This window comes from Leptonychotes weddellii, chromosome 13 (genome assembly GCF_054177405.1).
Source record: "Leptonychotes weddellii isolate Sample4059 chromosome 13, ASM5417740v2, whole genome shotgun sequence".
In the NCBI taxonomy this organism is placed as follows: Eukaryota; Metazoa; Chordata; class Mammalia; order Carnivora; family Phocidae; genus Leptonychotes; species Leptonychotes weddellii.
The window spans coordinates 61742114-61758482 of NC_138381.1; the positions used below are offsets into that span (position 1 = coordinate 61742114).

General features: G+C 46.3%; 1 protein-coding gene across 4 annotated transcripts in view; it reads left to right on the forward strand.

Moving 5' to 3' along the window:
* Positions 1-16369, forward strand: part of AP1B1 (adaptor related protein complex 1 subunit beta 1) — an 81522-nt gene that overhangs the window by 35834 nt on the left and 29319 nt on the right. For 3 of the 4 annotated variants that reach the window (XM_081801873.1, XM_081801872.1, XM_081801874.1), the window contains exons 2-3: positions 11204-11265; positions 14278-14383. In XM_081801873.1, coding sequence (XP_081657999.1) covers positions 11229-11265; positions 14278-14383 — 143 coding nt within the window. In that variant the 5' untranslated portion in view covers positions 11204-11228. The remainder of the gene's footprint in view (positions 1-11203; positions 11266-14277; positions 14384-16369) is intronic. The other variant, XM_081801875.1, reaches the window with a different exon arrangement.

A 16369-nucleotide genomic window follows, 5' to 3' on the forward strand; every position in this document is an offset into this window, starting at 1 on the left:
GCGTGCCTTTACTTCCTTTTCATTTTGGGGCTTTAACTGCTAGTGGGTCTCAGGAGATTGATTTTGGCTAACTACTTTTCATCCAAATCCCAGAAGACCCATAACTCGGCAGGCTCATCCAGACAGCCTTTCACTAGGCACATTACCAAACTTGACATTCCTGTTGTCCAAACTGGATGGGCTGGTCCTAAAATACTTGTAATTCAATGATCAAGGGATTCTGCAGGGATATGTGGCAACATATTTCATGTATCCTTTAGCTTGAAGTGTGTCTGATTCTGCCAGGGCTTCATTCAGAGAGGAGAAGTTGCCTTGCTGGACGGAGTGGGACCTGTGGGGCCTCATTGTGAGGCAAGGGTAGAGAGTGTCAGTGCTACCATTTTCTAGCTGTGTGACTCCAGAGAAATGCCCTGGTCTCTCTGGGCTTCACTTTCCTCATCTGTAAACTTGTGATATTATCAATACCTTTTCCACAGATTATTGTGAGGATTAAATGTGAAGCTCTTTACATGGTGTCTGGCCCATAGAGCGTATCTGTTTGCCATTACTTCTACCCCTGCCACCTTTGTTCTGAATTTCATACCAAGCCCAAAAAAGAGCACAGCTTATTTTCTCATAGTTATTAAACTGACTTGAAAGAACCTGTCTGTCTGAGTTTGGTGACCATGTTGTCTCAGAGAGAAAGTCTGAAATCTGGTTTTCTCTACTGCTGAGCCACCTTTTAATCTTCAAGTTGGCCTCACCTGTTTCCCTGTCTATAAAGTGAACTTTAGGACTTACCTGTGAGGACCATTTCCTTTTTAAAAGGAGACTGTCAGGTGAGCAGTGGTGAGTAATTGCTGGGTGGTGAATAGAATCATTGTCTCTATTATAAACTCTAGGCTTCATGGGGCAGGAACATAATCCAGAGCATGGCACAGAGTAGGGGAGTATTTGTGAATGAATCAACCTGTGCCTTTGAGACAGAACTGAAACAGCCAAATGTGGGGTGATTAAAGTTCGGCTTTTCTGTTCTAAATGAAGAAGAAACAGCAGCACCACCCTAACCCCTTTTATTCACTCTTCCTAGCTTATTCTTTTTTTTTTTTTTTAAAGATTTTATTTATTCATTTGAGACACAGAGATACAGAGAGACAGCATGAGCAGGGGGAGAGGCAGAGGGAGAGGGAGAAGCAGGCTCCCCGCTGAGCCAGGAGCCCGATGTGGGGCTCGATCCCAGGACCCTGGGATCATGACCTGAGCTGAAGGCAGACGCTTAACGACTGAGCCACCCAGGCGCCCCCCTTGCTTATTCTTTTTTTTTTTTTTTTAAGGTTTTATTTATTTATTTGACAGAGAGAGACACAGCGAGAGAGGGAACACAAGCAGGGGAAGTGGGAGAGGGAGAAGCAGGCTTCCCACGGAGCACGGAGCCCAATGTGGGGCTCTATCCCAGGACCCTGGGATCATGACCTGAGCCAAAGGCAGACGCTTAACCTACTGAGCCACCCAGGCGCCCTCCCCCCCCAAGCTTATTCTTAACTGTCCTTGAGCTAACGTGCCTGGAGCAGGTTTCTGAACAGCTCTTCATCAGGCAAGGGTTTAACAGTGACAGTTTTATTATTTTTTTATTTTAAGAATTTATTTATCTGAGAGTGCAAGGGCACGAGCAGGGGGATAGGCAGAAGGAGAGGGAGAAGCAGACTCCCCACTAAGCAGAGAGCCCCATGCAGGGTTCGATCCCAGGACCCTGAGATCATGACCTGAGCCAAAGGCAGACGCTTAACCGACTGAACCTCTGAAAGGTCAGAGGGAGAAGAGAGGGTGCCCAACAGTGACAGTTTTAAATGGCACTGAAGATGGAAGCCACCAACATAGACTTTTAGGGCTCATTTTTCCCTGCCCAGATATCCTTGAATTCAGAGATGAGTCTTTTTTTTTTTTTTTTTAAGATTTTATTTATTTATTTGACAGAGACAGAGATAGCAAGAGCAGGAACACAAGCAGCGGGAGGGGGGGAGGGAGAAGCAGGCTTCCCCCCGAGGAGGGAGCCCGATGTGGGACTCGATCCCAGGACCCTGGGATCATGACCCGAGCCGAAGGCAGACGCCTAACGACTGAGCCACCCAGGCGCCCCCAGAGATGAGTCTTGACAGCTGGATCAGACCTTACCAAATATCTCCTTCCCCTTTCCCTTTCCTAAAGCTGCTTCTCTGGCTGATCTCACAATACTGATTGTCTCCCTTGTTAATTCACTGAGTGCCAGTGGTATGCAGTGCACTGTGCTAGTGCCACCAACATTATGCCTCTCATCCGAGTGCAGAGCATGGGTTGCTGTGGCATGAATCACTGCCCTGAGACTAGAAAAGTCCTTTCCTTGGCCACTGGCAGGCCATTTGGGGAATTGTTTGGCTTGTTACTGTTTTCCTTCCTACTGAAGACCTAATAAGGTTTGGTAGCCCTGGCTGCATTCTGAATTTGTTTTCTCTTGTCCCTTGGAAATGTCTTTTGTCATGCTCAGAGAATGATCATGCTCCATTTCCTCTTGTTTGATACACTGGAAGAACACTCATTGGTGAGGAAATGGATTTCTCATCTTTAGCAGAGAATCCTAGAATGTGAGATGTGGGAGTTTATCTGTCATTTAATAGACTGGAACTGTTGTCCTGTGGAACTGTGGGTTGTCTGAAGGGCCCCTGGTGAAGAGGGGGAGTTGGGCATAGTGGAATGAGGTAGGCTCTAAGTCCCCCACTCTTATGTCAAACAGAGCACTTCTATTTTTGTTTTAAACAGTTTAAAAGCGAGAAGGGGCTTGGAAAGCCATTGATCTGGTTGAATTCTCTTGTTTGACAGTTAGAAAAAGTAAGGCCCAGAGATGGAGGGATTTGCCCTGGGTCATATAGCTGTTGGTAGCAAAGCTAGATTTCCTGGCAGCTATCTTGGCATTGGACCAGCCTTGCCATGTTTGTTGAAAGTTAACCACAAAGGTTTATGTCCCTGGTCTGCCCCATCGTCACTCACTGGTCTCATCAGGGAGTCCTCTTACCTTGATCTGTTATAGGCCCCTGGTTTTGTAGCTTCTCTGGGAACCTGTCTTTTCATTCATTTTGTCAGCAAACATTTGGTGAGCTCCTGGAATGTGCCAGGCATTGTGCCAGTCACTGGGCTGACAGCATTAAATAGGACAGATCCCAAATTAGAGTCGTGAGGAGGGATGTGGAGAAGTCCACGATATGACTGAGTCAAATGTCAGAGAGGCCTCTGCCCCTCTGGGTCTGGAGAAGGCTCCTATAAGGCAGCAGTGTTTGAGCTGAGACTGAGGATAAGCATGGGGCTGGGAACAGTGTTTTGGATAGACGCCGCATTGTTTTCTAAACTGTATTATATTTGAAAGAGGGGCTACATGCACAGGATATAAAATTCCTAAGACATAAGCTGGTGAGTGATGAGAGGTGAGTCTCTCACCCCATCCTTTAGCAATCTGGCTTCTTTTCTGGAGGAAAAGATTATCTTTTCTTCTTTTTAAAATTTTTTTTTAAGATTTTATTTATTTATTTGAAAGAGAGAGCACGTGCAGCTGTGTGGGGGGGGGGATGGGCAGGAGCAGAGGGAAAGGGACAAGCACATTCTGCACTGACTGCAGAATCTGATGGGCTTGATCTCATGACCCTGAGATCACAACCTGAGCCGAAAGCAAGAGTTGGATGCTCAACCAGCTGAGCCACCCAGGCATCCCTAATTCTTTTTTTTTTTTTTTAATAAGTAATCTCTATACTCAATGTGGGGCTCGAACTCATGACCCAGAGATCAAGAGTCACATGCTGTACTGACTAAGCCAGCCAGGTGCCCCTGTCGTGCCATAATTTTTATTTTTTTATTTTTTTTAAAGATTTTATTTATTTATTTGAGAGAGAGAGAATGAGAGAGAGAGAGTACATGAGAGGGGGGAGGGTCAGAGGGAGAAGCAGACTCCCTGCCGAGCAGGGAGCCCGATGCGGGACTCGATCCCGGGACTCCAGGATCATGACCTGAGCCGAAGGCAGTCGCTTAACCAACTGAGCCACCCAGGCGCCCCTATCGTGCCATAATTTTTAAATAAGCCCTCTATGGAAGGACATTTAAGGTGTTTACAGTAGTTTGTTATTACAAAGGATGCTACATAAATAACTGTATGTACATAGCTTTTGCACATATAGAATAAATTCGTAGGGGCTTCTGAGTGGCTCAGTCAGTTCAGCTTAGGTCATGATCTTTTTTTTTTTTAATATTTTATTTATTTATTTGACAGAGACACAGCGAGAGAGGGAACACAAGCAGGGGGAGTGGGAGAGGGAGAAGCAGGCTTCCCGCAGAGCAGGGAGCCCGATGCGGGGCTCGATCCCAGGACTCCGGGATCATGACCTGAGCCGAAGGCAGACGCTTAACGACTGAGCCACCCAGGCGCCCCAGCTTAGGTCATGATCTTGTGATCATGGGCGTCGGGCTCCACAGTCAGCACGGAGTCGGCTTCAGATTCTCTCTCTGTCCCTCCCTCCGCTCATGTGTTTTCTCTCTCTCTCTCTCAGATAAATAAATAAAATCTTAAAAAAAAAAGAAGAAGAAAAAGAAGAAATTCCTAGAAGCAAACTTGCTGGGTCAAAGGGTCAGCACCTTTGCAATTTTGATAGCTGTTGCCAAATTGGTGTAGAGGTTGTAGCAATTTAGACTCTCACTAGCATCGTATAAGGGTATCTATTTTCCCACATCAGCACCAACATGGAATGTCATCAGACTTTTGGGTCTTTACCAGTCCAGTAGCTGATGGATGGTATTTCATTGTAGTATCAATTTCTCTTATAAGTAAGCTTAAACTATTGTTCTTAATTTTCTGTGAATGCACTACATCCTTTGCCATTCTCCTATTTTTAGATACTTTTTATGTATGAAGGAAAATAGGCTTTTGTCTGAGATGTGATGGAAATTTGTATGTGTGTCTATCATATGTCTTTCTTATTATGTTTTTGGCCATGCAGGAAAACTTAATTTTTATATAATCAAACTCACAGATTTTTAAAGACTTGATTTAATGTCATACTCAGAAAGGCTTTGTTTCCTCTAGAGTATACAGTTTTCCATTTTTCTTCTTCAGCATTGGGTTTTATTTTATTTTTTTAAAAAATTCAATATTTGGGGCACCTGGGTGGCTCAGTTGGTTAAGCGTCTGTCTTCAGCTCAGGTCATGATCCCAGGGTCCCGTGGAGCAGGGAGCCTGCTTCTCCCTCTCCCTCTGCCTGCCACTCCCCCTGCTTGTGTGCTCTCTCTCTGTCTCTGTCAAATAAAAAAAAATAAAATCTTTGTGATTTACAACAAGTGATATGTCAGCTCTTAAGTGTACCAGTCTGGCCAGTATCTGCATCAAGATGCAAATCATTTCCATCACCTCTAGAGTTCTTTTGTGCCCCATTTAAGACAGTCCTTCTCAGCTAGAAGCATCCACTGATCTGACTTCTACCACCATAAGTTAGTTTTGCCTCTTCTTCTTATCCTAGAATTTCATGTAAATGGAACCCCATTGTATTTATTTTTTAAGATTTTATTTTACAGAGAGAGCACAAGCAGGGGGAGCGACAGGCAGAGGGAGAGAGAGAAGCAGGCTCCCCACTGAGCAGAGAGCCTGATGTGGGGCTAGATCCCAGGACCCCGGGACCACGACCCGAGCCGAAGGCAGATGCCTAAACCACTAAGCCACACAGGCGCCCCGGAACCCCATGGTATTTATACTTGTCAGTGTGCTTTCATTCCCACATTGTCCCCTATCAGAAGAAATGAGTGAACTAGGTAGAAGAGCAAGTGCTGCTGTCCCCATTTTCAAGAGAGGAATTGGATCATAGAGATGAAGTAAATTAACATCAGTTCCGTATTCTCTCCTTTAAAATTATTATTGTTGGGGCACCTGGCTGGCTCAGTTGGTAGAGTACGCGACTCTTCATCTCAGCATTGTGAGTTAAGCTCCATGTTGGCCATGAAGTCTACCTAAAAAATAAAAATGATAAAAATAAAATAATTATTGTTATCATTAGCAATTTTGAGATCTTGGAGAAAAGTTGAAATATATTCAATATTTATTTTCTTAATGTATTTTTTATAGATTTAAATTTCTTTTATTAGTTTAAAACACCAAGATTGTTTATCTCTTGTTCACAGAACTACATTTACATATGTGAAGACCTCACAAATTTAAAAAGTGTTGAGAACTTTCCTTACACCTAACTAACTCCAGTGGCTAAAATTCAGAGTTTTTTCCCCCTTCCATTTTCTTCCTAGGACCTCATTTTTCCTCTCTTAGATTACATCTTTGTCCTAGCCAGTGTGTCACTGATTCTCATCAGAGAGTTCTTTATAATTCTAGAACACCTAAAACTACTGTTTCAGGCTTTATTACTCAGTTTCTTTTTTTTTAAGATTTTATTTATTTATTAGAGAGAGAGAGCATGAGAGGGGGAGGGTCAGAGGGAGAAGCAGACTCCCCGTCGACAGGGAGCCTGATGCGGGACTCGATCCTGGGACTCCAGGATCATGACCTGAGCCGAAGGCAGTCGCTTAACCAACTGAGCCACCCAGGCGCCCTATTATTCAGTTTTTTTGCTTTAAGTCTGGTGGCAGGGGAAAGCAGGAGCATCAGTAGGATTTTTTTTTTTTTTTTTAAGTAAGATTAATAGGGACTGGTCCTGGGATTATAGGATCAAAGTGGGAAGGTAGATTTAAGGTAAGGACAGCATCAGTGGCTCTTCAAAGACAAAACCAGTCCTTCCAGGTGTGCCCCTCTTTAATTTTGACTTTCCCCTCCCCTCCAGGCATTCCTTAGCCAGTGAATGCTGAAAGTGAAGGGTATCCCAGCCCAGAATGCTTTCTCCTTAGCAAAAGTGACTCATCACACTGGCCAGAGCAGTTTCCAAACCAAAAATTCCCCCGATTATTGCTTTTTATTTATTTATTTAATTTTTTTATTTTTTAAGATTTTATTTATTTGAGAGAGAGAATGAGAGAGAGAGAGAGAGAGCACATGAGAGGGGGGAGGGTCAGAGGGAGAAGCAGACTCCCTGCCGAGCAGGGAGCCCGATGCGGGACTCGATCCTGGGACTCCAGGATCATGACCTGAGCCGAAGGCAGTCGCTCAACCAACTGAGCCACCCAGGTGCCCCCTGATTATTGCTTTTTAATGTGCATCCTGTCACTTCCAAAGATAGAATCCAAACCCTAAGCTTTTTCTTGCCTGAATTGGCTGGCTGCTCTCAGTTGTGGCTCATGTACACAGTCAGATCCATCAAACAAGGTCTTAGCCCCTTTGGCCTCCATTAGGAGGCATGCAGTGTATGGCAATGGCTGAGTAGTGCCAGGGAAAGCACCCGTCTTCCCTGTGGCATCCACAAGTCTGATCCTTTAGACTGAACTGTAGGGTTTTTTCCATTCCTGTAGAGAGAATGAAACATCTCTTGCACTGACATCTAAGAGGTAACTGCAGAGAAAGGACACAGGAGATAGCCACCCGTAGCAGATCAGCCAGGGGCAGTTGATCTTCCACAGTGAAATGAGGTTTTTAAAAATCTGTGCTCTGGGTGCCTTTGCAAAAGCGTTTTCACTTCTCACTACTTCCCCTTCCTCCTCCACTTGAATTTCCTGTACGTGAAACAATTCAGAGGGATACGATTTCTGCATCATCAGTCCCATTGGGCCCTCTGCAGAGAGATCTGCGAAATAGATATTGCAGAGAAAAGAAGCAGCCAGCACTCACACTGGGTAGCAGTTTAAGTTGTGAGTAGTTGCTTAGCACCTGTAAAAGGAAGTGTGTCATCAAAGCTTAACGCTATAGGGGTATTAGCAACTGTGGTGGTCTAATTAGCTGACCCTGCAGCTCTGTTGCTTTTTTTAATCCCCCCAAAAGAAGCTTCCCACCCTTTCTTCCACCTGGGCAGTTGCATACAACACAAATCTGTCCCCAGGAGGTTGTGTTCTGGGAACCTAGGGCCCCAGATGTTGTGTTGTACCTGCAGATGAGGAGAAAGCCCCCTACAGCCTCCTCTATTGGAGAAGGAAGAATCTCTGGGCAGCACTGAAGTTAGACATCTAGAGTAGTTTTGGGGTCTTGTTCACTTTGATTTCCTTCTAGATTTAACAATGGAGGGGTTTATATGTTATTGTGATTCTTTTGGTCTAAAATTTTTAGCCCCTTTTGCCTTCATTGATCCCTCTTCTTAGACTAAACTTTGAGAAATGGGATACTTCTATTTTGGATAGCTCTGCCGGTTGTGCTTTCATGCCTGTGACTTCTAAAGTCATACAGCCCTTTGTTGTGTGGCGACATCCTATTATCTTGTTGAGCTGCTCATTCGAAGCACTCCAGAAAGAACCTCTAGGTTGGTGAGATTTCTCTGAGAAAATGGCTTTATGTGTGCTCCAAAGAAAATGATTTTCACTGTAAGTAAACTCCTTTAGGAGACAAATGCTAAAGAGTTACATAACAGAGCTGTCAGCAAGCCAAGGCTCCCTGGGATGCTCATTGGCCCCTTTTCATTTCTTTTAAAAACTATCAACTCAACACTGGCCATGTGCAGAACCCTGAGCCAGTTCTGAAGGGGGAGGATGGACAGAGCCATGGACCAGGCTGACGTGGGTTCTCCCTTTGTGGATCTGTCCACAGCCCTGACTCCTGCTGCCAGGACCTGCAAGTTAGAATCCCTACTGTGGGTCTGCCAGCATCAGACACAGCAGTCTCTTCGGCTTTTTCCTGCACCTCCCACAGAAAAGTGCCATCATCCCTTTTCAACCTTGCAAAGCAAAGGAAACTAGAATTGTGTTTTTTCCTTTGTACTGTTTTGTCAGCGAAGCCTTTATTCCAAAGGGATCCACAAAGGATTTAAGGCAGCCCCCGAGATAGTACATACTTGTTTCCCATTGATCACTAAGACAAAATCTTTTGGGTGTTTCAGTTGGGGAACAGCCTCGTTGCCATCCTGCTGTGAATACCAGCTTAGTCTGGAGAATTCAGTTGGGCTGGAGAGGAGCCATGTCAGCTTTGTTTCCAGAGACTTTTGAAATGATCCTTGACCTCTCACCTCCATCCCACCAGTAACCTCCATCTTGCTCCCACATAGTAATGCATTGAAAGACGATGTTAATAGGTTCTGTGGGTTTTTTTAATTAATTAGTTTCAAGGTTTTATTTAAATTCTAGTTAGTTAACATACAGTGTAATATTGGTTTCAGGAGTAGAATTTAATGATTCATCACTTACATATAACACCCAGTGCTCATCACAACAAGTGCTCGATGGGTTCTTTGTTTCAGTCTCTTCCACGGAGGCAACAGAAGGGACAAAGTGAGTGAGTTTTTTCCATTCAGATGTCTGTTTTTTTGGATTGTGTGGTTTTCTGTACCATGTGAGACTACAGGTAGGATTGGACAGTTGTCATCGAAAGTCTTAGGGTTTTTGAACTGAGTCCTTAGCCACTGTCAGGGCTCCGTCCTCCCTTTCAGATGGGAGAAGCAGAATTCCTTCATTGATAGAATACAGCTGCTGAGGTCAAGCAGACCTCAGATGGTCTCCCAGTCTAACCATTTATACGTCATGTGACCTTGGGCAAGTTACTTAACAACCCTGAGCCTCAGTTTCCTCATCTGTAAAATAGGGTTAAAACCAGCTACCTTATTGGTAGGATTAAATGGGATAATGTATTAAGAACCCCTGGCTGTAATAGGGACTCAGTAAACAACCCCGGGAGCCTCTGCCATGTATCCAGGGTACTTGGAGCCTGTGTAGCTTCTTTAATCTTTCATCTTTTAAGAGGAACTCTTGAAGGTACATAGTAGATACTTCGTAAATATTGAATGAATGAGGGGGCCTTGGTACTTTCTTTGTTTTATTGCCTTAGAACAGCACTTCACACTGTGACTTTTGCATTGGTAGATGTCCTGAGAGATGCCTTAAGGAAACTGGCCAGTTAGATTTGGGGAATGCTGTAGAGTCTACAGTATACAGATTCTAGCCTTCTCTAGAGTTGAATAGCACATATCACCGTTAGAGAAGTTCGGAAAAGTTGGGGAGAGAAGAAACCTCCCTAGCTTTTCAAATTTGGCATTTTCCAAGCTCATTTGACTATATGGGGTAACAGGAATACCTCCTTAAGGCTGTGATGAGGTTTTAATGAGTTAACTTGCAGGAAGCACTTAAAACAGTGCTGGGTGGAGTGAGCACACGAAGGGGTAGCTATAACTAAGTGTTTTTTTTTTTTTTAAAGATTTTATTTATTTATTTGACAGAGAGAGACATAGCGAGAGAGGGAACACAAGCCAGGGGGAGAAGGAGGGGAGAAGCAGGCTTCCCCGCGGAGCAGGGAGCCCGATGTGGGGCTCGATCCCAGGACCCTGGGATCACGACCTGAGCCGAAGGCAGATGCTTAACGACTGAGCCACCCAGGCGCCCCTAACTAAGTGCTTTTTAATCTGTGGACTTCTCGGAGTATTTAGTCATTCCCTTCTTTTTTTTAACATTTTATTTATTTGACAGAGCACAAGCAGAGGGAGAAAGAGGGAGAAGCAGGCTCCCTGCTGAGCAAGGAGCCCGATGTGGGACTTGATCCCAGGACCCTGGGGTCATGACCTGGGCCAAAGGCAGCTGCTTAACCCACTGAGCCACTCAGGCATCCCTTTTTTTTTTTTTTTTTTTTTTTAAGATTTTATACACTTGACAGAGAAAGCATAAGCACGGGGAGTGGCAGAGGGAGAGGGAGAAGCAGGCTCCCCGCTGAGCAGAGAGCCCAATGCAGGAGTCCATCCCAGGACCCTGGGATCATGACCTGAGCCGAAGGCAGACACTCAACCGACTGAGCCACCCCATTAGCCATTCCCTCATTGATGGGCATTTAGGTTATTTCCAGTGATGTATTGTTATGGACATTGCTGTAGGAAAACCCTTACATCTGTGCAAGTATTTCTGTGGGAGAGTCCTAGAAGTCCTAGAAGTAGAACTGCTGGGTCAAAGGATATACACATTCAAAAATTTGGTAGATCCCTCAGAGTTACCTTCCAAAATCTGATCAGCTATTATCTAATAGCTCATTTACCCCGTAGAGAGATAAGAAGCTATCTTCCCATACCACATGTGTGCTCTATCCTGCCCTCCTCCTGTGCTCCGTAACTGAAAATGGAGCGGACACAACAGAAAGTCACCCCTCTCTTCTGTCTTGCAGAGTCTGGCACAGATAAGGGACCAAAATGACTGACTCAAAGTATTTCACCACGACCAAGAAAGGTACTGTTTGTTTCATCGTGGGGTCTTGTCCTACCCTTTCCCTGCTCCACCCTTCTGCCTTCTCCCTGGCAGCGTGGGGTTTGGGGGCAGGGGTGGAGACCTGGGAGTGAGTGGTGGGAATTACCCAGAGCATCTTTAACCTTGTGGATCCAGAACATTGAAGTGTTGATGGTATAAGAAATTGACCACTTCTCTTAGAACTCAGGAAGGGAAGAGCATTAGCTCCAAATGGAGGGGGAAAAAAGCCCCCTTTTATTCCGAATGGCCTAACATTATTAAATATGTTTTTTCCTGGAGGAAAGAAAACACAATCCTATCAGTAACCCCACAGTGAAACGTGTGTGTGTGTGTCTGGTCTTTTATCCACAGGCACATGTTTTACGTGGTCAGAGTCAGAATTTATATCCTGTTTTTCATTTCACATTATCTTAAACATTTCCCCACAGTTCTAACTACTCAATGTTGGTCTGCTGAGTTGCTGCACTGAAATTTGCTAAGCTAGTCTTATGTTGTAGGGTATTGGTTGTTTCTGCTTTCTGGGAAACAGAGGTGGTTGTAGTGGCTGATGAATGTGCTTTAACCCTGTAAACATCTTTCTGACCGGCCCTTCCTTCTTCCCTCCTTCCTTCCAAGTGAGATTGACACATGCCTGCTGACCAGATGAAAAGAGTCTGTTGTTGAGGCAGCTGAGCCAGAACCTGCAGTCTGTCCCTTACTGAGCCCTTCTTTATTGTTCTAGCCAGTTTTTCCTGAGCCCCCTCCCTGTGCCGTGGAGGCAGATTGGAGTCTCTGACCTGGCTTTGCTTGCAGTTAAGCAGAGAAGACAGTCTATTAAATAGTAATCACACTAAAGGTGGTAGGTGCTGTGGTAAGGGAAGTGCAGGGGGCTGTGGGAGAACCTTGGGTAGAGCTAGCTAGTTAAAACGGGGAAGAGGTGGGGGGGGCGCAGAGCAGAGCACTTGCTCTGCTCAGGGGAAGGAAAGCACCTGGGCACAAGTTACTGAAGAGTGTGATGGAAGGAGAGTTGGAGAGGTGTGCAGGGCCAGAGGGGGTGAACCTAGTGCTAAGTGTATTGGAGTATCAGTGGTGGGGTTTTTGTGGGTTATCTTTTGAGTCTCTAGAGGGATGCCTGGGTCCAAACCAGACATCAGTGATGGTCTTAAGCAAGAGAAGGTCCAAGGCAGTTTCTAGTAAAGAATTGAAGGGGTGAAGATTTGGGGAGGCAGGGGGACCAGTACCACAGCTGCCATGAGAGATGATAGTAGCTGAGCTGGGGGAGGGGGTGGGCTGGGGTGTAGCATTGTGGGTAGAGAGAATCAGATGCTTTGTATGCGATTGAGGAGGTAGGCTTGGTGACTGATTGGATTTGGGGCCCATTAGAGGAAAGAGACGTTTTGGCAACAGGCAGATCCGAAGTTCACCTCATCAGCTTTCTTAGAACTGAAGTGACTCAGGCCTAGATCCATCAATTGACGGCCAGTTGTATTAAATCTGACCAAACGCTTTGAGCAAAGCTGGGACAGCCCTGCAGCAGGACCCAGGGTCAAAGTCATCATGGTCTGTTAGATCCCGCAGCAGGGAGACAGGGCCCCCTCAGTCTCTTGCAGGGGAAGGGCATGTGTCCCTCCAGTCCTACAGAAGTCAAGCGTCTGAACTGCAAGGTCTGCAGATTCCTCCTGGCTCTGTTGAGCAATATCCTCAGTGTGGCCTTGCCCTGGGCTCTACTGTGTGATTGTTCTTAATTAACTTTGTTTGCTGTCTGTCATCTAAGTTCTTTCCCAAGCACCACATTGTTCAGTCATGATAAAAACCTGCAAGTTTTCTTTTTCTCACTGTAAATCCATCTAGAACTTCTTCAGAACTTCCCCCCACATGACAGTCTTTGGCTTTATTCCCACCCCCAAGTAACTTGAGAGGGAAGCTCAGGACTCTTCCAAGAGGAATCCAAGCCAAGGGTCACATGGCAAATAACAATAGCAGTCACCTTTAATGCAGGCCACTGAGTGCCAGGCACTGAGATGAGCATTTTACATCTGAGTGTTAAATGAGAGAATCCACTGCCCCAGTCAAAGTAGAGAGATTAGACAAGGAAACAGGTTCAGAGAAGCAAAGTGATATCCTTGGTTGGCCCGAGCATATGGGCTTTGGAGCTGGCAGATGCGATTTTGAATCTTGGCCCTACTGCTACTAGCGGTGTGTTCTTGGGCAAGTCACAGCCTCCATTTGCTCATCCATACAATGGGGGGAAACGCAGCGTTGTCATGAGGATGAAATGAGAAATGGGGAAAAGTGTGGTGCCTGCCTGAGAGAAAGGCTCAGGAAATCCTGGTGGCTGCTGTTTTGAGGGCAGGAGGCCTGGCTGATTCCAAAGTCTGCCTTTGTAACCTGTCGTTGGGGTTATCTGGGCCCTGAACAACCCTATTTCCTCATTTGTTTTTCCCAGATCATCAAGTTCTTAAGAAAAGCATATTATGCGCTCGAGCCCTCATGGGGCAGCTGAATTCCCATTTTCAGAGCTGAGCAACCGATTGTGGCTCAGGAAATGAAACCCTGAGTGAGCTGTTTTAACTGGAGGTTCTAGGAAAACAGGAAAAGCCAAGTGTGGGAATCGAGCAAATCCTGCCCTCTCCCTTCAGAACTTCAGTCCCAGATTCCATCACACACCGCCTTGAGGGCTTTGGGTGAGGGTGGAAGCTGAGGAGAATTTTGCTTTCCTCTGAATGTTTTTAACTGGCTGCGCAGGACCTGTCCTCACACTTCTTGTCTCCCTCAGAACCTTTGTCGCTTCCACAGTTCCCTCTGCTCATTCCAGCACGGCCTCCAAGCTGCCCTCCTCAGAGTTGTCCCTCTCTGCCACCTCTGTCACTGAGGCCAAGGTCCTAAAGCTGCCCTCCGCTGGCAGCACAGAGCCTCTTACCTGCCTCTTGCCTCCCATTCTTTTGGAATTTGGGGACTGGGAGTGGCCCCCTGGCAGGGTGGGCGTGGATCACTCATGCCTGCCTCCTTTTTTAGGGGAGATCTTCGAGCTGAAGGCAGAGCTCAGCAGTGACAAGAAGGAGAAGAAGAAGGAGGCGGTAAAGAAAGTGATTGCGTCAATGACCGTGGGCAAAGATGTCAGGTGTGCAGGCGTAGGCCGGGTGGCAGCTAGAGCGGGGCTTCATAGCTCGGGTCTAGTTCAGATGGCTCCTTGACGGTATCTCTGGGGACCTGTGGCTCCCTTCATGAACCCCCTTTCCAAACAGAAGGTTTCAGGTACAGAGGGGTCCTGGGTCCGATGCTACCGGGGTCGGGCGGCAGCACGGTGAGGGAGGTGGGCAAGGTCAAAAAGGTAACAAGCCATGAAGTGGATGTGGCAGGGACCCTGCAGAAATTCCAAAGGATTGCTGCCAGCTGGGGAAAATGAACCCAGCGTGGGCAGGCCTGGCTTTTTAAAAGAATAAGAAATCTAGATTTTTCATTTTAAATTTCCTTATTTGTTTAGATTGCCAGATGATACTAAACAAACAAACACTGCAGTGACACTAACACGTGCCTGCAGATGGGGTTCATCAGATTTGTCGCCGCTTTGCAGCCTCTGGTTTGCATCTGATTTCCAGAGCAGGCCATATGTAGCATTGCTGCCTCACCTTTGCTCGTGCTTTTCCCCTGTGTAGAATGTCTCTTTTCCATTTACCAGCTTGTTTCCCATCAACAACCCATTCAAGGTCTCCCTGTTGCCCTCCCTCGTCACCCCAGCGCACTGGCGTGAATGTGCAGCATTTGCTCTGTGTTCCTGTCACCCGGCACTAATTCTAGACTGTCTTTTTCTTATGTGTACTTGTGTTTACCTGCCCACTATGTCATAAAGTCCTCGAGGACAGGGACCAGATTCTGCAACAACCTAACAGTTGCACAGTATTTGAGAGTGTGCAGAAAACCTTCAGATACTTAAAATTCCCATATTGTAGGTAATGGTGTGTTTCCTGCCAAGGAAACCAGATAAAGAAGGGGTATAGTGACTGCCTAGCAGTCCCGTGGTTAATAGCAGAACTAGGACTCAAGCCCAGCTCTTCTGAAATCCAAATCCAGGGCGTTTCCACCCATACCCTCTCCTCTGTGCCCTTATGCTGCCCAGCTCCGTGCCTCACAGGCCTGGGCGCTGATGTGGAGCAGTTCCTCATCCGGACCGCATGTCAGGATCACACTTCTCCAGACTTCTCCACGGATTGTCCTATCCTCTTGCCACCTCAGCAAGGGACCTCCTGACAACGCCACAGTAGAAACAGTTCTGCAGAGAGACCTGCTATAGACAAGAGTGGCAAAAGGATTGGGCGTCTGCTGGAGAACTGGACCTCCTTCCAAGTCACATCCTTCCAGGACAGAGCCACTCTCCCCTTCAACTAGAACACTGCTGTCACCTCCTCACAGAGGAAGCATCTTTGTTCTTCTGTCTCAAGTGAACTTGTTGTGCTGATGTGACGGGCCCATCAGTGGTTCCTCCTCTCCACCCTCCTCTTTCTTCCTGGTTCTTCATCTTCCAAGGTGATGCATCAATGTCAGCATCAACTGGGTTCCTTCCTAAGGGAGCCTAGGGAGCTCACTTTGACCTCTTTAAGTCTACCATGTCCTCGGCCACTAAGTCACAAGACTTAAGAGGGGAGGTGATGATTCCAGAGAGAGAAAATTGACCTCGAAGCATATTTCGCATCTCAAGGGGTTTGGGACTCTGGGACTCTGGGGTTCCGTGTTGGGAAGGGTTCCACCCAGAATAACAGCAGTCGTGAGCACAGGTTTTAGAGCCAGACCTGGCTCCTCAGGCGGTTATTTGACATTTATGAGCCTCAGTATTGTCTTCTGTAAAATGGGGATAACACACTGGCTTCTTGGGGCTGTTAATTGAGATCACGTATATAAAGCCCTTAGTGCCAAGCCCAACATATAGCGCATGCTCTGTACATGCTGGGCTAGTTTTCACCTCGTGAAAGCAGCATGGCCCATCCCTGCTTCCCTACAGCCTTCTGGAACCAGCAGCCCAAATATAAGGGGGCGACGTTAAGTATCAGGGAAGGAAAATAGTTGTTTTCATATATTCTGCACCTCTTAGATGTCAAGGACCAGATACCTG